The sequence below is a fragment of the Fukomys damarensis genome, unplaced genomic scaffold (assembly GCF_012274545.1).
Source record: "Fukomys damarensis isolate Sample0158 unplaced genomic scaffold, DMR_v1.0_HiC HiC_scaffold_29, whole genome shotgun sequence".
NCBI classification, from domain to species: domain Eukaryota; kingdom Metazoa; phylum Chordata; class Mammalia; order Rodentia; family Bathyergidae; genus Fukomys; species Fukomys damarensis.
In genome coordinates, this window is record NW_022900941.1 from 18,043,485 (window position 1) to 18,071,397 (window position 27,913).

General features: G+C 35.2%; 1 protein-coding gene across 15 annotated transcripts in view; it reads left to right on the forward strand.

Moving 5' to 3' along the window:
- R3hdm1 (R3H domain containing 1) overlaps nucleotides 1-27,913 on the forward strand; it is a 169,718-nt gene that overhangs the window by 102,023 nt on the left and 39,782 nt on the right. For 9 of the 15 annotated variants that reach the window (XM_033757261.1, XM_033757264.1, XM_033757260.1 and 6 more), the window contains 4 exons: nucleotides 384-512; nucleotides 7,903-8,208; nucleotides 11,217-11,340; nucleotides 27,222-27,376. In XM_033757261.1, the coding sequence (XP_033613152.1) occupies nucleotides 384-512; nucleotides 7,903-8,208; nucleotides 11,217-11,340; nucleotides 27,222-27,376 (714 nt within the window). The remainder of the gene's footprint in view (nucleotides 1-383; nucleotides 513-7,902; nucleotides 8,209-11,216; nucleotides 11,341-27,221; nucleotides 27,377-27,913) is intronic. The other 6 variants (XM_010606153.3, XM_033757268.1, XM_010606163.3 and 3 more) reach the window with 3 other exon arrangements.

Below are 27,913 nucleotides of genomic sequence, written 5' to 3' on the forward strand. Positions count from 1 at the left end.
TGGGTCGCCAACGCAGGTAATGGGATCCAGTGGATAAAGAAAGAAGAGCCCTGGGTAAAGGGGCTTGGACTGAGGTGGGGGTCGTTCTGGGGGGTGCCAGGCCCCGGGGGCTTTCTCCGCAGCGAGCTCGGCTTGCATTTCCGCGCCTCCTGCTGAGGCCAGCCGTGCAAATCTGCACCTCCCTCCCCACCCCCCCCCCCCCTCCCTCCCTCCCTCCCTCTCTCTCTCTCTCTCTCTCTCTCTCTCTCTGTCTCTCTGTCTCTCTCTCTCTCTCTCTCTCTCTCTCTCTCTCTCTCTCTGTCTTCCTCCCTCTCCTGTCCTTCCTCTTTCTATCTCTCTTCTTACCTTTTCTTCTTTTTCCTTTTCTTTCTTCCTAATTAAAGGAAAATAAGGCACCTGAATGGACAGAAGAAGACCTTAGCCAGCTGACAAGAAGTATGGTTAAATTCCCAGGAGGGACCCCAGGTCGCTGGGAAAAGATTGCCCACGAATTGGGTCAATCTATGACAGATGTGAGTTCACTCAGATTTGCATTGTATGGAGAGTAACAAACCAGAACTAGCCAGCTATGCAGAAGGCAGACATAGATGGGTCCTACATTATCTTTGGAGAAAGGCTGAAATTCTTTGAGGACCTGGAAGTGTACCATTAATGAAATAAGCAAGAAGCAGATGTGAGTCAGTCCCGTGGTCCACAGTTAACAACTGTGTGAGGAATTCTAGTGTTTGGAGATTTAAGCTACTGAAACCTAATCACAGAAAAACAGTGCCTGGTATTTTTAATAATGGAAAAGATAGTTCTCAAACTGATCAGAATTGCAGAAGTTGTATTCAGCTGTATTTTTTTAACAGCAAAGTGTAGATTGCTGGTACATTTAGACAGGTGCTTGGGTTAAGTGAGCACTGTTCCTGTAATGTACATAGAATTTTTACTACCTCTGTTTGAAGGATGGTATGGACCATTCGTTTTGATAAGTTGTGTTTGTGTATATACGTATAAATGTACACACATCCATTTGACCAGTTCTGTATATGCATGAATGGCCCTGACATTTCGAAGAAATTATCTTGAAAGGTTTTTCTTAATTTTTTAGATGCTCTTATACTGAGCAAAGAGAAACTGTTAAAAAGCACCTACACAGTGCCTGACATGTAACTGAAATTAGGGGGGAGAAAAACCTTACTTTTATGAATTGTCAAATTGATATTTTCATAAAGGTGATTAAGTATTCTTTACCAAATTAACTTTAAATACATTCTGATGATCTAAAAATACTTATGGCTTACTGAAACCTAAGATTTCCCTTTTAATTCTATTAGTGTATCACGGGTTTTTTGTTTTAATGTTTTTTTTGTTTTTGGTACTTGGGATCGAACTTTGGTCCTTGTGCCTGTGAGGCAGGCAGCGAAACCACTGAGCTAAATCCCTGGCCACATGGGGTCTTTTTTGATAATGAACACAAAACTTAAAAAAAAACTTCCTAATGATTGCTAAACACAGCTATGAAAAACACCAAAAAACCCCTACAAAAGCTTGTCGAGTACTGTAAGTCACTTTTCATAGTAAACTTCAACTTTTTAACTTAAAAACAATCATTTTTTTCTTTTCTTTTTTTTTCTCGGTACCAGGGATCGAACTCGGGTCCTTAGGCTTGCAAGGCAAGCAGCAGAACCACTGAAAACAATGTTTTAAAAATATTTCTATCAAGATTTTTCTGTTTTCTTTTCATTCTCTCTTCCCCCTTTAAATAGAACCTGCTTTTAGAATTTCAAAAAAAAGGAAAAGAAACTGAGGTAATTTGGCTGAAGTTCTGCAAGGTATTCTCCATTCATTTCATCTGACCTATGAGAGAGACAGATTCTGTTAGAATTCCCAAAAGTACTCTTAATAATCTTTTTAATTTTTTTAAATGTTTAGACTTTACACATAAATTTTACACTGTCTTATTCCCCTAATCTGTGTCATCCATCTTTTGAGCATTTGATTATATCAGTACAACTTTTTTAATTTTCTTTTATTCTAACATTTAAAGTTTGTATAACATAGCAAACAGTTTATACAAATAGCTGGAAATCTTTTCTCTGCAAGAACATCTAAATATTCAACTGGTGAGGACATAATCAGAGTAATTTTTTATGATAGAAACATGTTGATGAATTGGAAAATTTTCATTATTCTTTAGTTTTACTCATAGGACAATTTTGTAATTGTGGGGATGCAGAACATGTACTGTGTAAGCAACTTAATTAGGTTATAAGATAGTATGAATGTCCTGGAAATAATTGATTTCTGGCAGTTAAGTCTTCTAATTAAAATTTCCAGGCAAGGCAGTTGTTTAATTTGGACTTAAATGTTTTGAGGTCTTATTAAGACCATACAAGTGAATTCATACATATAGAGGAGGTTGCCTTCAACTTTTCCAAAGCATCCTATATCTTCTTTCCTATTCCTGCTCTGTTAAGTCTACTCAGACTACATAAACCTGTTCACTGGCCTTTTCTGCCTTGGCTTCATTCATCTTGGTGTAAGAGAGTTTCCTCTTTATTCTGCTATCATGAAATACTTTGTAACATTAACTTTAATTTAGCTCATTTTTATTTAATTTGGTAGAAATGTTTGTCTGGAAGCATAAAGAATTCTTAGAATTTACCTGTGGTTATATGTTTCAAATTATTATCTCTTAGAATTAGCGTCTTCTAGGAGCAGGGGATTTAGCTTAGTGATTCTTCTGCTTTCCTTGCAAGTGGAAGGTCCTGAGTTCAATCCCCAGTACCCCCACAAAAAAAGAAACAGCTTTGTCTGCTGTGGATAAGACGCTATTCTAAGTCAAGGTATAGGCAGCATAGTTTGGAAGCAGATTCCTTAAAAAGCTATAATTTGATGTTTTGAGGCACAGATCAAACTCCATAGCTAAGTTTTCTGGCAGTATTTAAATGTTACAGGTAATTTATCATCAGATGAAGAAACAAACACTCAATGAGCAAATTTTGCTATCTTTTGCATGCTCTAAGATAATTTTTTTAATGAAATTACACCAGCCAGTTGCAATTCAATAAGGTAAAGGAAGTATGAAGGCTTTTTCTTCTCTAAATAGTGTCAGAATTTCACTTTGATCCCCCAGTTATTTCGCCCAGTTTTCTCTATAGCATTTGCCACTCAGGGAGACATTAATTCATACTCTTATTCTTCATAGTATTCTTTCTCTTATCCAACAGTAGACCAAAGTTTTGTTTCATCTGAGACTTAAAGTGGAGGTCAAGTTTCTGAAAGAAGGTTAAGTCATAATGGTTCTCTGACTTAATAACATACTGAGTAGCCTGTACTTGGAAGTTCTAAAGCCACTGCAGCTCATTAGTATAATCCACATTTTCACTATCTAGGAAACTTTTTCATTTTTAGTTGGAAGGTTTGTAAGGAACCAGAGCCTACTCTACAGATTGTTAAGCTTTTCCCTTTTTTTAAATTTGTGTGTGTGTGTGTGTGTGTGTGTGTGTGTGTGTTTGTCTGTGTGAGAGAGAGAGAGAGACACACTCACACCCTTTGACTTCAATCTAAAAATTTTTTTCTCCTACATTCTACAGATTTGAGCCTTTTGGGAGTTTTGGTTTTGTTTTATTCTGTTTTTGTGTGTGTGTGTGTGTGTGTGTGTGTGCCTTTCATTTTTAAGGAACCATTGTAATGATTTTGTTGTGAAAGGACAGCTCATCATTATGAACCTTGTCATAACAATTTCTTCTTAACTGGGCAGGGCGGCACATACCTGTAGTTCCAGCACTTAAAAGGCTGAGGCAGAGGATCACTGTGAGTTCAAAGCCAACTGAACTACATAGCCAGACCTTCTCTCAAAAAAAAAGAATTTCTTCTTAGACTATTTCCTGAGCAGTCTTAGTCCATTAGTTCACCTTCCATTTTTAATTTCTCTCCTTAGCAATATTACCCAAAGCAAGATTCATGAATATACATTTCAACCAAAACTAAGAATTTTTCATCAGATAAGATCACCTAGGCTCCTCCTCTGCTTACTTACCCAACTTTCTGCAGGCCGTTTAAATTGTTAGTCAGATTGCCACTTACAAAGCAGGTTACAATTGTGTTTAAACCATTAATTTATATGTGTATTAGTCCTTTTGTAATCAAATACAGTAGTAGCTAGTGCCCTGGTGCTTTTGTTTGTAAGCACCTTGGTTCACAAACAGAAGTGTTTAGCAAAATTTGGTTTTGTTTGCAAACTCTGCATTGGGTGACAAACACCACCAGTCTTCTTTCCTACACAAACAGAAATGTGGCCATCTTTTCCAAAATCCTAGAACAAATTAAATTCGTGAACTGATGTAGCACTGTACATAAATATAAGATTAAGAGATTAAATGAGATACCACTATGAAATTTATGAATGGCCTGCTGTATTCATAAAATTTAGAAATTTACTTTTTTAAATTGTTTATACTATTTGTTTTTGATTTCCCTCAGGAAACTTAAAAACTTTGTTCTAAAAAACAAAAGTATTTCACTGGTGGCTAGTAACTAGTTTCTCAACTCTTAACGCATATTCTTTTTATGAAAATGTGTTTGGGTACAAAGAAAGTTTGCCTTTATTATGTAAAAGAGGTGTGTTTGGATATATGGCTATATGTGTTGTTCCTGAGGTTTATTCTTAGCAGTACTTAAAAGTACATTTTTCTTTAAAATTGATAAAATTTAGGAACTTGAATCCTAAGAGAATATTTAATTGGGGTTTATCAAATAGAATAATTGGTATAGGTGTGTAAGTTAATATTGTGGAATATTAAGAATGAAGTTTTTCATTTAAGGTTTCATGTTACATAGTTACATTGGGCATCCCCTTTATAAAAATCTAGAAAACAAAGATAATCAATTTTGCCTTTGCTGGTTTAACCCAGGGGTCTTGGTTAAATAATAGGATTTGAAATAACAAAATTACCTGAATTCATTAATCTGTAATAGTCTTTTGTTGGAAAAAAAAGTTAGCTTTTAATTGAAATCAATTTAGGCATACCTGTGTTCTCAGAAATTTTACTTTGTAGTTTGTTCATCTGTTCTTGTTTTTGTTGTTTGAGCTATTGTATTTTAAGTGACTTTATAATTGTTGTTAAAATTATTGCCTAAAAAGTATAAATTTCCATTTTACTCAATTGTTCTATATTTATTCTGACACTAACGTTGTTTGCCAACCTGTTATTCTTTAGCCTGTTCGTCCTCTGCAGTCCTCTTCTCAGCCTGTTCAGTGCTCTACAGCCCCTTACCCATCCCCGCTTCTGCCAGTTTCACCCACCCAGCAATATTCTGTGGTACTATATATATCTGTATTCACCTTCTGTGTTGTTTTTGTGGATGTTTGTGTGATGAATGCTAAAGAATGTAATCAAAGTAATATTATCTTTCATGATATTTCTTAAAAGTCGGGGACACATGTACTGGAAAAGGTGTTTTCTAATTCATATTAGTAATTAATTTTCTTTCCTAAAATAGTGATTGTTGGCTTATTTTAATGATTATTTCAACCTGAATCTTTCCTCCTTCATAACAAAGTAATTTTCATGTTGACGATTCTAGCGTGTTGTACCTGCTTTTCTCATTAATGTCAGTGTAGGATCGTGTGTAATCTTGGGATGGCAACTTTCATCTGGGTTCAAGACTTTTATTCTCAGAGACAAGGATATATGTAGCTCATTGGTGCCTCACCTGCTTGGCAAGCACAAGATCCTGAGTTTGAACCCACATACAAAAAAGAGGAAGGAATACCTTTGTTCTCTCCCCAGTCCTGTGGGTCCAGTAGATTCAGCACTTATTTGGATAAGTTGTGGTTTACAGCTACAGAAGTCTTCCACTAAGTATTTCCAAAGATGTCTTAGATATCTGATTTCTAACTATAGTGTATTGGTGCCTCCTTTAAAATAAAGAATGCCCAGAAGTGTATCTGTCAGGAAGATTTCACACTCACACCACCGTATGTTAGCTGTATGATCCTGAAACAACAGTGTAAAGTATCTTGCTCATAGTGCCTAGCATGATCTAGACACTAAGTAAACATTAATTTTCTTCCCTTAAAATGGAATTCCTAACAGCCCATATACTTTTGCCAGTGATACTAATACTTTTCAACCTATATACTATTCCCCAACGATACAGTTGTTTTTCTGACTATATGAGCATGGTGTTTTGTTTTGTTTTTTATTGTTTTTTGTTTTGTTTTGTTTTTTTGAGACAGGGTCTCACTGTGTAGTTCAGACTGACCTGGAACTCACTGTGTAGCCCAGGCTGGTCTCGTATTCAGTGACCCTCCTGCCTCAACCTTCCAAGTGCTGGGATTATAGGCATCCGCCACCACGCCTGGCTGTGACCATGGTATTTTGAAATTGCATTCCAAGTCAGATTACAAACTCAATGAAAATCATTCTGAACTCTTTTTGAAAATGTCTCATTTTTTAAGGGTTTTTTTGTTTTTTGAACTGAGTCAATCATTCCTGCCAGTATTGAGAAGTTTAAAAAAAAATTCAGAAATATTTTGGAAATTTTCATTGAAATAAAAAAAATGACTTTTTCTCAAAGTGACCCTCAGTGATGTATAGTTATGATCTGTTTTAAAAATGTTTTGACATAGTACTTAGTTATTATAGCTAGTAGATTAATGTTTTTCTCTTCAAAAATTATTCACTAAATTAAGCAAATAATTATTTATGTCAAAATGACCATTTGGGAAGAATAAATCATTAAAATAAGGTTCCCTTTTTTTAATTATTTTCTTCATACCCTTATTTACTTGTTAAAAAAATTAGCAGACTACAAATGAGACATGTCAACTTTATTTTGGCAGCTCACCAACATTTTTGTAAGTCAGTTTTTTTAGGATTGACTTTGTGACTAAATGTGGTGCATATTATCAATCTGAGGCTAACCTGGAAACTGGGAAATTCCACTTCAACCTCATACTGTCATGTTAGTGGAAATTTTCTACACCAATAAGAGCTGGTCATTAGGCTGTTGAGTCAGAAAACATTTGTCAGATGTCACATAAATCATAACCTCTGCCTTGGCTGAGTGCCACTGGTCACCAAGGATTAAAGCAGTAGAAAATTATTGTTTGAATTATACTTATCTAAATTAAGTAATAGACCGAGAAACACTAGGGAAATAGAATTTATAGCCAAATTATTTTTTGAGAAATTAGAAAAAGAGACCAGATGGTTGCATGTTAATTATTGGGGGATACACAAATGAGCAAACCTGAGTCCTGCCTCATAGGAAGAAGGGAGATAAAGAGTATTTATCAATTTATCATTATATAACCTTTAAAGGTTTTTCAGAAAATATTAATTACATAATACAAAAATGTCCAATTTTATTCTTGCATCCCAGTATGCATTTAACTTTCATTAAATGCCTTTTTAGGGCTGGGGATTTGGCTCAGTGGTGTTGCTGCCTGCTTTGCAAGCGCAGGGTCCTGGTTTCAATCCCTGGTACTAGAAAAAGAAAAAAATATTAAATTTTTATTTTAATAAATGTTTTCAGTACATGATTATATTCATCATGAGGAGATGGTACATTTACATAAACATCTTAATTCTTTTATCTCCTCCTTCCTCTCCCCTCTAGCCCCCTCCCTCCTTTTTTCATTTTTAAATCTGAAATGTTGTGCCCTACTCTTCTCTGCATGCTATCATTTCTGTTAGCTATATTTTATACTTTATAATGTTAGCATTCTAAATATTCCTGCTTAGTCTTCTCATTTTCTTGAAGCTGATATTTTAAGTCATATTTCTTATAGATGGCATATAACATCTGTTAATATTTACCATTGTGACTGAATTTAAAATAAGATACTTTTCACCAATAAGTTGAGCCCATGTATGCAAGGCATACTGATTGCCAATTATTTTTTAGCAGGATAACCTTGGTTCTCAGTTCAGCCACATGAGTCTTGCCCGCCAGCCATCTGATGGTTCTGACCCACATGCTACCATGTTCCAGTCTACTGTTGTTCTTCAGTCGCCACAGCAATCTGGTTATATCATGACAACAGCACCCGCACCACCACCTCCTCCTCCACCTCCACCTCTGCCACCTCCACCTCCTCCTTCCCTCCCACCTGGGCAGCCAGTCCCTACTGCTGGCTATTCTGCCTCTGGCCATGCTGTCAGCCAGCCTGTGCTCCAGCAGCAGGGATATATTCAGCAGCCCTCATCACAGGTATGTTGCTTTTTCATCTTTTCTCTCATGGCATCCTCTCATTTAAGATCAATTTCTTGACCTTAATTTTAACATTCTCATGGTGAGAATTTGTGAGTGTATAAATAAAATATGTTGATATCTTTCCCTCTGGAGACTTTTCAGGTACATTTTGAACAGCCATAGTATAAGTAAACATTTCAGTTAGTTAGTTTACTATGTGAACTTTGAGTTTTTTTCTGACTCTTAAAATGTGTGGAGTTTTGTTTTGTTTTGCTTTTTAATTGGCCTAAGGAAAACATAATAAATACAGAACTCTTTGAGGGTTAAATCTTTATCTGAGACCATCTGGAACCACAAGTAGCCAGCATTGGATTCATAACTCAGGACTTTATTTGAAAGTTAAAACTAAAATTCCAGTCACAACCCCAAATTATTAATGAGTCAGGCTGGTCGTAACTCAAGGGTCCACTGTATGTGGTAAGGGTCCAGATTCATTTTTTTTTAAGTATATAGTTAATTATTTTAGCATCATTTGTTAAAGGCACCTTGCTTTCCCTGTTAATAGCTTTGGGACTGTTAAATATCAGTAAACCATAAATTTAAGAGTTTCTTTGTTTTCTATTTCTGTCTTGACTCTCACTTCATTATTCTGTAGTATTTCTGTCCTTAAACCAATAGTACATTTGTTCTGATTATAGTGGCTTTATAGTTAAGGTTTTGGGGGGTTTTTGGTTTGTTTGTTTTTTTTTTTTTTTGGCACTGGGGACCAAACTCAGGACCTTGTGAGGCAGGCAGCAGAACCAATGAGTTAAATCCCCAGCCTTTATAGTTAAATTTTTAAAATAGGAAGTATATCTCCTAAGTTTTGTTCCTCTTCAATATTACTTTTGCTTTTCAGGATTCCTGTAATTTCATTTTGTGTTTAAAAACAGTCTTCCAATTCTGAAAAAGACACTTGAAAATTGGTATCGTGTGTGTGTGTGTGTGTGTGTGTGTGTGTGTGTGTGTGTGTGTTTTGTGGTACCGGGGATCGAACTCAGGTCCTTGCACTTGCAAGGCAGACCACCAAACCGCTGAGCTAAATCCCTGGCCCGATATTGCCATCTTTATAATAAGTCTTCCAATCTTAATGAACGTGGGGTGTTTTTACATGCACGTATGTTGTCATTGACTTCTTTCATTTTTTGTTTTTGGGTTTGTTTTTTCCATTAAGTTCTGCCAGTTTTTTATCGTATTTGAACCTATATTAGGCAGTTTACATGTTTATGTCTTTCTGACACATTGACTTGTATCATTATAAAATGTGTATAATATATCTTGGCTTGAATCCTGTTTTACATGATGTTAAAGGCGATTTGTCTTTTTATCTATATATATTTCTATATGCTTCCTGTCCTGACATTTGTATATGAAGTTTTTTTAGTGTTTCATTTTATTTCTTGTTTTGTTTTGGATTTTTTTGTTGTTTGGGGGGGTTGGTTTTTGTGGGTTTTGGGGGGGTTTTTGTTTGTTTGTTTTTTTGGTATGGGAGATTGAACTCGGGCCCTTGTACTTGCGAGGCAGGTGGCGGAACAACTGAGCTAAATCCCCAGTCCTTCATTTTATTTCACATTGTCTTTTTATCTGAATCCCTTTGAATTTTGTATTGGTTTTTTTGGTTTGTTTCTTAATAAGAAAGAATGAAGAGCATCCTGGGCTGGGGATTTAGCTCAGTGGTACTGCGCCTGCCTCACAAGCACAAGGTTCTGAGTTCAGTCTCTGGTACCACCAAAAAAAAAAAAAAAAGAGTGAAGAGCATCCTTACGAATAAGATCTGAATTTATGATTTATCAGTCACTTGCTAATACCTTCAAGAAAAATTAAGAGATCCCATAAGTATGCCTATTGTAATGTTTCTCAGAGAGGAAAACTACCAGAAAGTTGGGAGGTTCTCAGCTTCTGACTGATCTGGGAATGTTGTACCTGACTGGTTTTCTGATGAGATGAGCAGCACACTAAGGTTTCCACAGATTTCTGTTCTTTTTAGAAAGCAATCCAATCAAAAGAATATAGCCTGAAGGATCCTATAAAACTCTAAATTTAATTTACCACATATTTTATATCACTAAATTATTTATTCTCTATCATAATCTGTATCAGATTACTTTAAAAGAAATAACACAACTGACATGGATATCTCCAGAAGGAAAAATAAGCCAAGCTATTCTTTCCACTATTATAATTTACATTAGAATTATATGTAAGGAAAAAGAAAAATGGAAGCAGTACTACAGTATGTTAGTATGTGAATGCATGAACTGGATTTTTTTATATAATGAATGATGTTTAAGCAGTTAACTCAAATGATCTAGCAAGTCTCAAAAACTGTAATTTGTGGGGATTTAGCTCAGTGGTTCTGCCACCTGCCTCACAAGCACAAGGTCCTGATTTCAATCCCTGTACCAAAAAAAAAAAAAAAAAAAAAACAGTGTGAATTATAAAACAATGTGAACTGCAAAATGTGAATTGCAAAATAAAGTATGTGATAGTATACATTATTATAAAATATATAAATTATATTTTGAGATTATACATTTCAAAATAAGCTACATAATTCATGAAATTAAATAGAGCACCATAAGGGTATATCCTTAAATACTCAATAATACATGTATGGATAGAAGATACATATGGATAACAGAAGTTTTAAAATACAGGAATGATACTCACCAACCACTAGGTAATGGTGTCTGTGAAAGGTAGGACAAAGGAATTGAAGTTAGCTTGTGGGTATTTCATTAATATTGGTTTTGGTTTTGTGAAAGAGAGAAATCTGAAATAAGTATGGCACAAAAACTAAAATCCAGATAAGATTGGTGGACACATTATCTTTAAGGCAACTGTATTTTTGAATTAACTTTTAAAATAGTAAATTTTCAAATGGTTGGTGTTAGAAAGAATTATTACTCTTTATACTCTAATGTTCTTTACAGAAAGAAATGTCTTTTGCAAGTAAAATTGATTTTTTTCAATGCTTATGCTTATAGATATCAGCCTGTTACTGTGCTCCAGGCCACTATCACTCCAGTCAGCCTCAGTACCGCCCTATCCCTTCTGTCCATTACAGTTCACATCTAAACCAACCACTGCCACAGCCTGCTCAGCAAACAGGTGAGTTGCATTTCTGATGTCATGATTTCTTAACTCTGGTTACTGGTTTTTCATCTTTGTTTCATTCTGAACATTAAGACACTACTCAAGAATATTAAATATATGCACATATGAGTATGCAAATCAGTCACATTCAAAGAGTTGACAAATCTTAATATTCTCCAGAAAACACCACCCTCTGTGTGCTGAAGGGGTAGGAACCACAATGGGAGATTCTGGGAGTGTGGTGAGCAGCTGCACAGTCTGTGTACAAGGACACAGTCCTCACTGCCATGGTAGTGGAAACCCTGTTTGCAGCGGTATTCCACCTATGCTAATAGCAGAAAGAGAGGGAAAAAAAAACAAAAATTCAGCATTCTTTTTGTTTTGCTTCTTTGCAAATTTTTGTCAAACGAGTGAAAACAGTGATCTCTATGTAAAAAACTGTCTTACTAATTTTAATGATCTCATTTCTCTGTGCTTTCTATCTACATGTGTACTTACAGCGCCATTGTTTAATTAGCTTTTCATCCAGGCTTTCATAACTCTAAAGTTACAGAAAATTTTTACTGTTGGTTGTTTCAGTATATTTTTAGCTGCTTGTCACTTTTGGAGACTCTTACACCCATGGAGACATCTTCACCTCCACCTCCACAAAGCAGTTTGCTTTTGTAATAGGTGTAACTTTTAAGGGTTACCTTCACTTCAAGTAACTTCTGCAAGTTGTCTTTGTGCTTTGTATCCAGTTCTCCCCTTGTGTGTTATTAGCTCAACTTTATACATGTAAGAAGTGTACATTCTAGAGATGTTGAACACAAATACAGGCTATTATAACCAAGTTAGAATTTATTTTTAGTCTCAACCTGACTCCTTTGAGGTTTACCTGAAGTTTAATAAATGCAGCCCATGTCAAATAATATAGTGTATATTCAGATTTTAAAAGCTATCAAAACTTGTTCTTTTTGTTTTGTTTTTTGTTTGTTTTTGTACCGTGGATCAAAGTTAGGTCCTTGCTTTTGCAAGGCAGGTGGCAGAACCACTGCGTTAAATCCCCAGCCCAAAAGTTGTTCTTTATACATGGGAACTTTAGCTTTGTATATGTTTGTTTTATTCTAACAAACAGTTTTAAAGTTTTCCTGTGCTACAAATATTAACTTTTCATATTTTGTGTCTTAATTTTTTTCTTCCAAAATTATAACAGGTTATATTTGATAGCATACATGATCATTAAAAAAAGAAATTTATCAGACCTGGGATCTAGCTCATTGGTGCTACTGCCTGCCTCACAAGTGTAAGGTCCTGAGTTCAATCCATGGTGCCAAAATAAAAAACTTATCTTCTTGCCACTCATTTAAATACCTTTTGTCTGACTATTTCATTTTTATACCTTATAATCTTTTATCTTGTATTTATGTGAGCTTTTTAGTTTATTCTTTTCCATGACAAATCTGTATTTCTTTCAATGATCAGAGAGCCTCCAAAATAAAAACTTAATCTCTAGTAAGAACTGATGTACAAAAAAACCCACTAAATGGAAAACAATTAAAGATGCCTTCCCCAGAGCCAAAATATCTGAATGAAATGTAATATGCATTTATCGTCAGTGATTTTTTTTGTTTGTTTGTTTGTTACTGGGCATTGAACTTGGGTTCTTGCACTTTCGAGGCCGATGTGGAACCACTGAGCTAAATTGGTGATACTTTTAATTGTGACATTTTGTCTCATGTTAGTTATGAAGACAAGGAAAAAAACAGTAAGCCGGATTACATCTGAATAATACAGACACAAAAGAGAGTCGTGTCTTTGAAAATTTCTTGACATTATGTTTAACTCTGATGAGTCAATTATATGCCAGGCATGGAGGCCCTGACTTGTAATCCCAGCATTCAAGAGGTCCATCCCTTCCAAAAAAAACTGTTACACTTTATAACTACAGTTTGTCCTTTCAGTTATTTTACTCATATCCTTTTTTCCTCAGTATCTTCTTTAAGTTACAATTTAAATGAGTTGTATCTCATTCAGTGTGAAGAATAAAAGAGAATTAAATCCTCAAAGCATTCTCATCTGGAAGAAACAATTTTTTATATTAGTAAGTGAAATGGATTTCCTTTTTTGTTTTTTTGTTTTTTGTTTTTTTGAGACAGGGTCTCACTATGTAGTTGACACTGACCTGGAACTCACTATGTAGCCCAGGCTGGTCTTGAACTCACAGCGATCCTCCTGTCTCAGCTTCCCAAGTGCTGGGATTACAGGCATGTGCTCTCTATCTTTTTTTTTTTTTTTGGCAGGGTCTCCCTTTGTAGTTCAGTTTAACCCTGCACTCGCTAGTTAGCCCATGCTGCCCTTGAACTCTCTTCAACCCTCCTGCCTCAGCCTCCTGAGTGCTGGGATTACAGACATGCACCACTATGCCTTGCTCATGAACTCGTTGTCCTCGTCGTCCTCGTCGTCGTCCTCGTCGTCGTCGTTGTTTTGAGACAGGGTCTCACTATGTAGATGAGACTGACCTGAAACTCACTATATAGCCCAGGCTATCTCAGACTCATAGTGACCCTCATGCCTCAGCCTTACGAGTGCTGGGATTACAGGTGTGCACCACCATACCCAGCTTCATGAACTCTTTTTGTTTAAATTATAATCTAAAGATTTTTTTATACTTAGCTAATGGGTATTTTTTATATCAAAGCTGCAGAGTATGCATTTACATTTTTTGGTGTCTTCAAAGAAAAGGAAAATGCCCAGGGAAATAAGACAGATTTCTCTTTCTGATTTTGGGGCGGGTAACAGATTTAACACAAATTTCTGTCCCAGTGATTTACTTTTTCATATGTAAGCAAAATACTTTCTGTTTCCTTTTGGAATTTTTTTTCTTATATTGCCCTTTATCCTACCATCTTACTCTGATTAAAATGAGAAGTCTGTTACATCCCTTACTTTTTTTTTTTTTTTGCCAAACCACTTTTGTGTACCCTGCAAAGTGTCAAGAAGTATTTTATTTTCTTTAATAGTTTAAAAGAATGAAGTTTATTACTTGACCTAATAATTAAAGCAGATTTGGAACAAATTTTCTTCACAGTGGCACAAATAGTATTTAAATGGTCATATAAGAATTAAAGAAATTTTGCCCTAAGTTAACAAACCCAATAAGTCCAGCTATTCTTAGACTAGGAGGGTGTGGGCAATAGGAAGAAATCAAGATTTTTTTTGTTTGTGCTTTTGAAGATAGAGAAGAGGTTGGAAACATTTTTTAAGAAAAACACGTTGGTCCTGTATCCATCTGCATGCCAGCAGACTACAGTTTTATTGGTCTCGTTCACAATAAACCTCTTATCTCTTATGAAACTGAAGTACATAGTATTAACATTACTGCTGAGAAATGAATGTATCACTTTTGTTATAAATGCAAATCTGCTGTCCATAGTCATTTAAAATAAGATTGAGTCAACCCCTATTGTCAGAAACAGAAGAAATTTTTCCTACATAAAAGCTTTTTATATAGTACGTTGTATACGAAGAAAGAATACCAAGTACGAATCAGAATCATGACATTGCTTAGGAAGTGTTTTGGTTTTGTTTTTAGCTAGTATTAGTCATATCACTTAAGGCCACTCAATTTCAGTTTACTCACTTAAAAGAGAGTTTTATTATATTGTCTGTGGCACTTCTGTATATTCTAAAATTCTGAGTCTGCCTCCTGTAAATCATTCCTGGTTTAGAAAGGTGAATATTTGAGAATTGGTTTATAATAGATTAGCAATTTACAGCCAGTAACTTAAGTAATGCAAGCAACTATTTAAAATAATTTACTTGCCAGTTGCAATAATAAAGATTTATTAACTTTATTGTAAAATGCACAGCTTAAGTATTGTGAAGTATATTACATATAGTTTTGTATACTCTAATTTTTCCTATAGGTAGTAATCACATCAGATTTCAGTTTATGAAACCCTGACTTTTATAGGTAGCTGCTTTCATTCTGTAACTCTTGCAAAGTTTGCAGCTTCACCACACATGTTTAGTATTTTGCAATAATTGGCCTCACTCCTGAGCTGTTGGATTCGGGGCCGTAGCACTGTCTGAGAGGTTTACATTTCTCACAGTGAACCGGTCTCTTTTTCAGCTGCTTCCTGGCTTCTTTTTACTCAGGTTTTCACTGCTTTTTTCTTTTTCTTTTTCTTTTTTTTTTTTTTTAATGCTGTATTAAGGTATTAACATTTGTTTATATTTTTCAATAATTATAATTGCCTTCTAATCATACTCAGAAATAAAGATTTTAACTTAAATAACCTCAGCTTAATATAATTTGCCTTGTAGAAATACATGAAAGGAATTGCTCAAATTTCTTTTCTAAAGCAGATTTGGATAGCAGATTCTGTTTGGTTTGGAGCTTTTTTAAAAAGCTTAATGTTTTAAGCATGCCAGACTCATTAGCAGAGGTCATTATAGCTCCCAGTTGCTGCACAACTCTTTGGGGACATTATTATTTATTAAAGCATTCCATCAAAAGGACCTAAGAGGGTCAGGGATTTAGCTCAGTGGTTTCACTGCCTGTTTTGCCAAGTGCAAGGACCCGAGTTCAATGTCCAGTACCAAAAAGAGGACCTAAGTAACCGAATTGCATTTGAAGCTGCTTGAGCTCCTAACAAGAATATAATTCCATTATTTTTCTAGACACTGTTACTGTTGCATGTCTGTCAAAAACAAAATAATTCTTTGAAACCATAGATAATTTTAGCTTTGTAACCATTTGATAAATTCAAAGAATATCAATCATTTAAGTCTTTGGGCTTGGCCTTCCACATAATTCAGAACCATGTGATTCCACATGGATTAAGGTTTGTTACCAACAGACTGTGACAGGATATTGATGAGTAATACCGTAGAAGGAACATTTTAGGGTAGTCTCTAAGACATAGAAAATACTGGCAGTTTTGAAAAGCATAAATTTAAAAGTAGCCAGGCTATAAGAGGCAAGCAAGTACAAAATGGCACTACTAGTGAAATAGAGAAGGGAGCACATTGTTAGGAGATTCAGCTATGTCAGATAGAGACTGTGGGAACAAAATCAGTAATGTCTCTATAGATCACTTTTGACCCAAGCAAAGAATTTTGTATTTGTGTTATTTGATAGTAGTAGGAGGAGGAGGAGGAGTAGTAATACTACTCCTCCTACTACTACTGGCTATCCTTATTTTTTCATTGATTGTGTGAGCATTTCTTAGTAGTGTGTGACCAGCAGAAATTCAGACACTGCATAATTTCTACAAATCCACCTATTTCCCTTTTCCCTTCTCCATTAATCTGCCGCCACTGAAATCTGGAGCCAAATATATCTGGTAAGTACTTACAGATTTCCTTGAGTTGTGTCAACTCTTCACTAGGGTGGTCATTTAAATAGCTGAGAGCTGTAACCTGTGTGGCTGTTTTTATTAGAAATGCTCTTTGTTTTTTATATATGTTTATTTCAGACCACAGGAACAGAGGAACAGGAAAAAGAATAGTGAAGGTATGATGACAACTATGCTGCCTTCCAAATACACTTGAAGGGCTAGCCTTAGTTGAATTTTCCTGCCCAGTAAAAGAGTGCATTAAAAAAAGACTAATGAGAATTATAAACTTGAAATTTTGATGATTTCAAATCAGTGCTAAATTGCTTTGTAGTTGTCTAGTCACAGGTAAATTTATATTTAGCAAACTGGCTTTTTTTTTTCCCCCTTACTTTTTTGTTTTTGACCAGCTACCCTCATGATGTTACTTCTATACAGGTTCTGTTTTGAAAAAAATTTAATAATGCTGTTAAGGGAAATAGATTTATGGCTATTCTGATTAAGCAGTTCTTCAATTCTTTTTACTCTTTCTGATTATGCTTAAACTTTTATTAAGGATGCTTTCTTTTATTTGATTTCTTGATAGCAGCCATTCTTTGTGGGGTGAGGTGGAATCTCAGTGTTGTTTTCATCTGCATCTCTCGAATGACCAGTGATTTGGAACATTTTTTCATATATTTACTTGCTGTTTTTACTTCTTTGTCTGAGAAATGTCTGTTCATTTCAGATGCCCATTTTTGAATCGGGTCTTTATATTTGGGGGGGCTGATTGTTTTGAGTTCTTTATATATTCTAGATAATAGTCCTTTGTCTGAGGGGCAGATGGTAAAAATTTTTTCCCACATTGTAGGTTGTCTCTTAGTTCTGTTGATGGTTTCTTTTGCAGTGCAGAAGCTTTTTAATAGGATAAGATCCCAGTTGTTGATTCTTTCTGCTAGTTCCCATGCTACTGAGGATTTGTTCATAAAATCTTTTCCTATGCCAATGTCTTCAAAAGTTCTGCCTAATTTATCTTCTAGCAAGTTTAGTGTTTCTGTTTTAATATTTAGATCTTTAATCCACTTGGATTTTAATTTAGTGCATGGTGAAAGATAAGGGTCTAATTTTAATCTTTGGCAGGTTGAGATCCATTTTTTCCAACACTATTTATTAAAGAGGCTGTCTTTCCTCCACTGAGGATGGTCAGCTCCTTTGTCAAAGATGACATAGTTGAGTACATCTGGATTTGTTTTTGTGTCTTCTAATCTGTTCCACTGATCCTCAGATCTGTTACTTTGCCAGTACCATGCTGTTTTTATCACAGTGGCTTTGTAGTATAGTTTCAATTTGAGAATTGTTATACCTGCTACCCTGTCTCTGGTAACAAATGTTGGCAGGGTTGTTGGGAGAAAGGAACCGTCCATTGTTGGTTCAAGTGCAGACTGGTACAACCACTATGGAAATCAATATGGAGATACCTCAAAGAGCTGGGACTAGAGGTTCCATTTGACCCAGCCATCTCTGCTGGATATCTTTCCAAAAGAATTTTAAAAATCATACCACAGAGATATATGCGCACCTATGTTTATAGCAGCACAGTTTGTAATAGCTAAAACTTGGAAACAGCCCATTTGCCCATCAGTTGGAGATTGGATAAAGAAGATGTGGTTTTCTATAAAATGGGATACTACTCAGCCATAAAGAATGAGAAATTAGATTCATTCATAGGAAAATGGATACATACTGAGGATATACTCAAGTAAAATAAATAAGTCACACATGTGTAAATAACAAATAGTTTCTCTGGTGTGAATAAACTATAATAGTACATAAGATCCTAATGATATAATGGACAATGTGAAATAGGCAGAAAGGGGCTAAAGGTGTAGGGAAAGGTGGAAGGGTAGGGTAAAGCTAATAAGGGAAAAGAAAAAAATTGAGAAAATGAAAAAATGGAAATGAAGTGTTTGTAAAGTGGGAGGAGGGGAAGAGGGATGAAGGGAGGGCAGGGATAAGGGGAAAAAATGAGAACCAAGACCTGTCATGTAAAGGTACAAGACCCCAATAATGAATGTAACTGTACTGTATACCTAAAGTGTACCAATAAACTCAATGAGGAAAATAAACAACAGCAAAAAACAAATGCTAGTTCAGGTCCCCTATATTAAATAAAATCAGCCTGTCAATCTGTGCAGTGCTTTTCTGCTGAGCACTGTATTTCTTTGTTATTCTATTCTCTGTTGAAGTGAAAGAAAGTTAAAAATAGAATATTCTTTGGAACTGTCCAGTAAAGTACCTTAGCCATCAATTTACGTTGTCCTTCAGCTACAGAATTGACTGTGCTTTCCTATGAAAGGGCTGGAAGAAATGTGATAATATTACATCTGTGCTGTCCTTTAACAAAGGAAAATGTTGAGATCTAGATGTTAATTGTGTTTAGTATCACTTGCTGTTGGCATTGCTTGCTTCACAAAGAGGGTACTTTCCCACAAGACTGACACATTTCTGGAAAAGATACACATTTCTGGAAGAGATACCCTATTTTTCTCTAACATTCTGTTTTAATCCAGATATATCTATCATAAGGAGGATTTTTCAAATCTGATATTTTGAAACATTTTTTAATGAATAAAAATAATTTGCATTGTAACCAGGTTCGTGAAATATTTAGTTTCAGAATACTGAAAATACTCTTCTTGTACCATTTTTTTCCTGAATAGATTCTCTAGGAATCTACTTTTTTCTAATCCTCAACCCTATCCATTTTGCCACATCATTGGATTTTTTTTCTTATACTTGGCAATCTTCAAAATATACTTCTGAAATTATCAAAACTGTGTATCCTTTTCCTTATGTCTGAATGGTTAGAAAAGGGACCTAAACCACAGTGCCACATTTCTTAATAAGTGTCATTCATTTACAGTTCATGCTCAGTAGCCTGAAACTTCAATGATTCTATTAAAACATAATATACATTTTTCCTTAAGATATAATAGATATTGGGAAATGGGAAGAAAATGTTCAGATAAGAAGAGAAGGGAAGAGGAGAGGGAAAAGAAGGGACACAGGAAAAAAAAGAGAACATAGAAGAAAAAATAGAAACAAAGCTTTTCACATAAGGAGGGGAAGAGGGGCTGGGAATAAAAGCAGTAGCATATACAGGTTCAGATTCCCTATGATGATGAATGTATCATTATGTATATATAAAATGTACTAATAAATGTTTTGCACAAAAAAAAAAAACTTTCAAAAGTTGGGTTTGGGGCTGGGGATTTAGCTCAGTGGTTCTGCTGCCTACCTTGCAAGCTCAAGGACCCAAGTTCGATTCCCAGTACCAAAAAAACAAATAAATAAAAATAAAAGTTGGGGTTTTTTTTAGACAACATTAAAAAAATAAAATAATTCTTATTAAGCAAATGTATATACACTGAGGCATACTTTGTAAGTAAATAATCCCTTCTGTTGATACTGGATTATTTTATTAATGAATTTGTTTTAGGTTAATAACAACAGATTGGAATAATAGAATAATTTGTGGGGGATTTTATTTGGTTTTTTGTTGCTGTTGTTTTTTATTGTTTTGGTACCGGGGTTTGAACTCGGGACCTTGTGCTTGCGAGGCAGGCAGTGGCACCACTAAGCTAAATTCCTAGCTCGATTTTACTTCTTTTTTAGTGCTTTGCTACTGAGTATTTCTAGTTTTGCTTATGACTATACTAACTTTAATCAACATAGATTTCACAAAACTTCTTCTATTCGAGAAAGACCAATAATCTTTTAATTGCCTTTAGTATCCCCTTTAGAGAGTATAGTTCAAAATTACGTACTTTTTAGCCCATTATTGGATTGTTGTCGGTTAATATTATTGGAATGAGTGATCAAATATCTCCTTATGATTTCTAGAACAGATTAGTACCTGTCATAATGCCTGTAAATTTTTTGTCTTGTGAGAGGAGTCATAAAGCATCATCAATCAAATACTGTTTTTAGTTGTGACAGTCTTAGGAAAGTTTGTTGGACATTGCTGGCATCATCCCAGTCTGATTCAAATCTGATGAGATTTCCTGCCTTCAAGGTTAAAAAAAAAAACGAATGGAAAGTTACTCAATAGATTAGAAAAAGCCATTGCTTCACAAAACTTTAAAACTGAACCAGTGAAACAGAACGACTTTGCTTGCCATCAAGGTATCCAGGTTAAAGCCGGCATTATTGACCTACTACTGAGTAAAGTCTCACTTCTTGGCAAAGCAATCTGACTTTATGGAAAAGACAGGCTCTATCTGTGGAAATTGTGCCAGAGAAGTCCTCTTTAAACTCATCTGGAATTTGGCAGCAGTGTGTACATTTTGAACAAAAGCAGTCTCTGAGGGATGTTTTATGTACATGTATCAGCTCCACATAAGAAAAGTAAATATATTCTACAGACATGTATCAAGAAAGAAAAATGGAAGGGTCCAAGGGCTTGCAGGAGGGAGGGAAAAGAAAGAGATGAAAAAAAAAATTAAGATGTGTTACGTACATGTAGCAGCTTCCCACGAGGAATGTAAGCATTAATGTATTACACACATGTACTAATGAACTAAAAAATAAATAAATAAAAATTTTAAAAAGCAAAGCTAAAAGCCAAAGAGGAACATTAGAAATTGACATCAAAATATTCAGAGAGACAAGAACTGTGGGTTATGGATCCTGAGCTAATGACTGTTTGAGCCTCTTCTCATTTGTTACATACATGTGAATAAGGCCAGGGGTTACTGCACAAAACCAGTCAAGAGTCCCTCCCAGCAAAAGGACGTTATATCCTAGGCTTATTGTATGAATCCTTTCACCTAGTTTTTTTAGCCCTTAAATTCATGTAGCTACCATCTAGACCAGTGATGGCAAACCTTTTCAGTTTAGTTGCCCAAACTGCAAACCAAAACCCACTTACTTATCTCAAAGTGCCAACACTACGATTAAATCTTAATACCGAGGTTTAATTTAGAAAAAACAAAAAACAAAACTCATACACTACCATCTTTGGCCTTAAGTATATTAAAGTAAAAGTTTTCATTAACCAGAATTCTCAGAAAATTGAATAAAGTCAGGTCATGTTTATTTCTATATTGTTGTAATACTCTTTCCACTTCAACATTTGTCCTAAGAAGTAAATTTTAGAATAAGATTGATGTTATCAATGCCAGCTACACATTTAACCAGCTGTTGTAGCCTTGGAAAAGATGTGAATCTCTGTTCCTTTGTTTCCTCATCTGAAAAATAAGGATAACATTTGTATCTATTTTGTGAAATTTTGAGCACTAAATGAGTTGTCTTAGGTACTCAGAACAGTGTCTGAAACCTAATAAATGTTATATAAGTGTGAGCTGTTAGTATTACCTTGTGGTGCCATTGAAGCAATGGTGATTATAAGTGTCCTAAATGAAAAGTCATAAAAATTTAGGGATGAACTCCATACCAGACACAGGAAGCTAACAGTTTTTCTAAAATATTTTTAGTCTTTTGTCTTTTTAGCTTCTTGACACATGCCTGCCTTCACCCTTAAAGTACAGTAGAGAGATCAATTGAGTTTTGTTCTCATCCTTTGGTTGTTAATTTGCAGATTTTTTTTCCCTGTTTATTTGAGACAGGGTCTATGCAGGTCAGGCTGACCTTGAACTCACTGTGTAGCTCAGGTTGGTCTTGAACCCAGCAATCCTTCTGCCTCAGCCTCCCGAGTGTTGGGATTATAGACATGAACCATCACACCTGGCTCTAAATATGTTTTAAGAAAATTTATTTACATCTGGGTGTGGTGATGTACGTCTGTAATCCTAGCATTTGGGAAGCTGAAGCAGAACAATGGCTGCAATTCGAGGCCAGTCTGAACTGCATAGTGAGACCCTATCTCAAAAAAAGAAAAAAAATTTATTTACACATTTCCTTCCCCTAGCTTTGTAAAATCTCTTTTGAACATATATGGAAGCATTATATATTTGAACAGTATGTCCTATGATCTTTTTTTTTTTTTGAGACAGGGTCTCACTATGTAGTTGAGACGGACCTGGAACTCCCTATGTAGTCGATACTGGTCTCAAACTCACAGCAACCCTCCTGCCTCAGCCTCCCAAGTGCTGGGATTACAGGCGTGCCCAGCCATGCCCAGCCTTGTCCTATGATCTTATTTCATAAGTGATACGCATATATTTGTTTCTCTCTGCATAGAAAATGAAGCTAGCCATACATACAATATGTGTAAATGATGATTGTCTATATGTTATTGTTTTACTAGAGATTTTATTCCATAATAACTTTTTTGTATATTCTATCTATTTTATGATCAAATAAAGCTTTTTGAAAAGGTGTTTTTAAGGTCCACATTTTTTCAGAAAATAATACTTTCAAATTTTACATCTTAGATATAAATTAGTTTTGTTGTTTGTTTGTTTATTTGTTTGTTGTACTGGGGATTAAACTCAGGGCTTTGTGCTTAAGAGTTGGGGCAGCATCACTGAGCTAAATTCATGGCCCAAAAAAGTTCTATGTTTTTATCAGATAAATACTTGGAGGTTAACTACATAAAATCTGTGATTCAGCTGATACACTGTTCTCTAGAAGAGGCTTAATGAGTGGTTCTTAAATTCCAGATTGATACAATTAGTATTCATGGAATCGTTTTAAAGAAAAGATGATAAAATGTATTAAATTGTATAAACTAATGTTATCTTACAACTGTTGCATCAGAACCCATTCACTAAATGTGGGCATTAAGAAACTGGTCATTCTTGTAACACCTAGTAAGCTTCTGTTTTTGTTTAAAAGCTTGCATTACTTTGGTTCCCTTCTCTGAATATATTGTTTTCTCCTATTATATCTCTAAGTATAAATGTACATTTTGGCTTAGAGTGGTAGCTAAGGTGGGTTGTTTTAAAAGGGCAGCGGTAATGTTAAAATTTCTCCAATTACTCCTGTGAAGTGTGTCATTTTGATTTTTTTCAAAGCATGGGCCAACTATGAAGGAAGAATTGGCAAGAAGACAGTTTGTTACCAGTGGAATTTTTGTTATTTGTTTGAAATTATATTAATATATATTACCGATCAATGGGTCTCTTTTTCACATATTTATACATGCTTATAACATGTTGATCACTTTCACTCCCTTATTACTCCCTTCTCCTTCCTTCTGCCCTTCCTTTCTTCCTTCCCCTCCCCCTTCTCTAATCATCTCCCTACTTTCCTGCAATTTTTTTTTTTTTTTTTTTTTAGACTCAACATATAAGAGAAAACATGCAATATTTGACTTTCTAAGTCTGGCTTTACATGATGATCTCCAGTTTCATCCATTTTCTTGCAAGTTACATGATTTCATATTTTATGGCTGAATAATACTGTATTGTATATGTATTTTCTTTTATGCAGTCTTCTGTTGGCAGGACACTGGATGTCTCCATAGCTTTACTGTTGTGAATTATGGTGCAATAAAAATGAGTATGCAGGTGTCACTATACTAGGGTAACTTTAATTCTTTTGAGAATATACCAAGGAGTGATATAGCTCATAGTTCTATGTTTTAATTTTTCGAGGAACCTCCATACTGATTTCCATGGTGACCATGCTAATTTACATTTCAACCAACAGTATAGAAGGATTCCCTTTTGCCTGCATTCTCCCCATCATTTCTTGTTTTTTATATTCGTATTGATAGCCCTTCTCACTGGAGTGAGATGGAATCTCCTTGTAGGTGGGCTTTGGTTTGGTTTTGGTTTGGATTTGAAGTACTGGGACTTTAACCCTGGGCCTTTACACAATCTCGGTTTGGATTTACATTTTCCTTTAGCTAACTATGTTGAACATTTGTGGATTCCAGAGCTAAGAATCCTAATTTCAAAGATAGGGGCAGTGTCATGCTCATCTTCCTGTTATCCAGCTGGCAAATAACTTGTTCTTTTTACTGTCACCTGTAACTAATGACCAGTTGCAGTGGTCAGATGGTTTAGATTTCATGTTGTAATTTCAAAATGTGCATGGTGTTTGTATGTGGATATATGTGAGTGTATAAGGGAGTTAGTAACTATACATATTAATTGACCTCAGATTTCATTAAGGACTGTAAAATATTATTGGAAATGTACTTATGTAAATTCTGTGAAGTATCGTCCAAGTAACCCTACATTAAACCACTATAACATAGTTCCTGTAGCTGTTTATTGAAAACCTCCTTGCCATATTTTATTTTCCTAAGAGAAAATTATAGACAGCATACTTCTAGATAAGGCTCCAAAAATAGGTAAAATTAGATGAGTTTTAAAAAATCAGAACCACATTTGCATGTAAATTCACTTTTTTTAAGATAACCTGTAACATTGATTTTTTTTTTTTTCACTTTAAGCTACAACAGTAATATGTAGGCTGCAGAATTTAGCTCAGTGGTAGAGTACACGCATAACATGCACAATGCCCTGGGTTCTTTTCCCAACAGCATGCATGCACACACATTAATACCCAAAACATTTGATGTTTCTTAGGCAAAAGTGATTAAGTGAAAGTATTTTATAGTAATTTTGCCACATATCCACAGTTCATTTTGTTTTGATTATTGATAGGGTATCATTCAGCCAGTTCTATTGTTACTTTCCCAGTCTATCCGGAGCTGGGCCCAGACCCTGTAGCATATGCTTCAGGGAGGTTGTGTTTTCCTGCAAGATTTGTTGTTCTCAGAACATTTCCATTCCATTTCCTCTGGGTGAGAATGTGTGTATGCTTTGATGGTGTTTCACATTTGTTGTATGAATGCGAAATTGTCTTTTGATGAGGTTGAACATTAATTGTTAGGCTAAAACTAAGAAATTTCTTCTGCTTTTTTCCTTTACTCACCTCCAACTCTTAAGTAGTACAGGAAATACACAAGGGAAAAGGCTGGAGCAGATAGCATATTATCAATCACTTTCTTACAGATAAACTAGAATATGTAATTTTTTAATAGAAGTTAGATTGGTAAGAAGTCTTTTGAAACATGCCTGTATAGCAGTGTTGCCACGGAAATAGCATCATTTTACAAAAATCTTTCACTGCTACAGGACTCAGTATACTAGATTTTTATTTCATTGTTGTTGTTTAATATGTTGCTTAGTTACCAGAGGAACTTTTTTCGGGGTGGTACTGGGGATTGAAGCCCTTGTGCCTGCAAGGCACTGGAACCACTGAGTTAAATCCCCGGCCCATCCAGAGAAACTTTATGTTCATATGTTAAAGTAAATGCTAGATTTTATTCAGTTACTTAATCCCTGAGTAGAATCATTAAGTCTTTTAAGTAACTAAGTATAGTGATACTGTTGTCTATAAGAAATACTTGAATATTTTGAGAATGGAAATGAAAACTGATACAAAATAGCATAATATATTTATGACGTTATTGGGGAATTAATTTCATTGACCTCTACTTGTTCACGTTTGTATAGGTAATGCTGTGGTTCAGTTTGTCTTTGTTAAAACTTTTCAATGAAGTTAAATTACCAGTTTTTATGTTTCTTTTATTAAAAGTGAATTTATTATAGTATTTGGTAATTTATAGGCATCTTGACCTAATTGATGTACTTGAAGGAATTCTAGGATCAGGAAACAAAATACAGTTGATATTCACTTCTGAAAACATTGTGGATTTTTTGGTTTTTTTAAGACAGAGTCTCACTGTGTAGTTGAGACTGACCTGGAACTTACTACATAGCCCAGGCTGGTCTCAAACTCACAGCAATCCTCCTGCCTCTGCCTCCCAAGTGCTGGGATTCTAGGCATGTGCCACCACACCCAGCTCAAACATTGTGTTTTGACACATTCCCAATGTTAGGATTTGTATCTTAGAGTGATTTCTTTACAAATGTAAGCATTCTGAAAAAGTGGTTATCACACATGCACACATATATTTTTGGGGTCACCAACAGGGGCAATATTATGGGCCTACAACCTCTGCAGGAGCCACTTTTCTTGCTTCTCCTCTTACTAACCTGAAATTCTTTTCATTTTTTTTGGTACCAGAAATCAAACTCAGGCCCTCGCTCTTGCAAGGCAAGCGGCAGAACCACTGAGCTAAATCCCCAGCCCTAACCTGAAATTCTTAATAATTATTTTCATAGGGCTGAAGATTTAGCTCAGTGGTTCTGCCTTCTGTGTTGCAAGTGCACGGCCCAAGTTTGATCCCCAGTACCAAAAATAATAATCATCATAATAATTTTTTCATAAAGTCTTCTGCAAATTTTCCTTTTGTCTTGGGTCCTATAAATTCTCTCAGCAGTCCTGATCCCCAAAAACTAGTTACCATAAACTGTAACGCAAGCGAACAGTGATTGCTCTCTACTTACCAAGTCTGTGATCCTGTAAATTCTTCAGGTATAGAAGGAATCTCTGTATACAGACTTATTTAAATGTATCTTAAGAAATACAAATATAGCTGACTTTGTAGTAAGTGTTTTAAATGTTGTCTTACAATAAAGAACTTAAGATTTGCCTCTTAATCAAAATTCTGTCATTTTAAAATATAAAAGTACTTGCTTAAAATATAAAAACAGCTTATTACATCAAATAAATCAAACTCAAAGCAGGATTTAACGTGTTTCTCCGTTACAGGTTATCAAGTTATGCCCAACCAGCAGCAAAACTACCAAGGAATAGTTGGAGTTCAGCAGCCCCAGAGTCAGAGCCTAGTTGGAGGCCAGCCTAACAGCACTGGAAATCAGATTCAGGGAGTGGTCATCCCCTATCCTTCAGTGCCATCATATCAGGTATCCTGTTTCTTTTAACCTGCTTTGGGTAGAGACAGTTTTGGATAAATTGAATATATAACTACAATTTCACTGTTCTGTTAATATAAGGGAGTTGTTTCTTTTTTTTTTTTTTTTTTTTTTTTTTTTTGGTACTAGGGATCAAACTCGGGTCCTTGTGCTTGTAAGGCAGGCGCCGGAACCACTGAGCTAAATCCCAGGCCCAAAGGGAGATGTTTCTGTCCATGCAACTTCAGAGTCTAAAGAATTTGGCTAGTTTAAATGGCTTTATTTTTTCTTCATTTTATTGCTTTATTTACTTGCCTTATTAATATTTAGAATATCTGAATCACATTGATATTGACAAATTTTGCCTGGCACTATGTTTCTAACTTTACAGGTATATAAGAAAGTATTTTACTCTGTTCTTCAGTTCCTTAGAAAGTCTCTTTCTGGGGTAAGAGGAATAGAAAGGGAAATGAAAGTGAAGGATAGGTATATTTAAAATGGTGAAATACATATAGAACAAAACCATAGATTTGCTTTCTACGTAAGTAT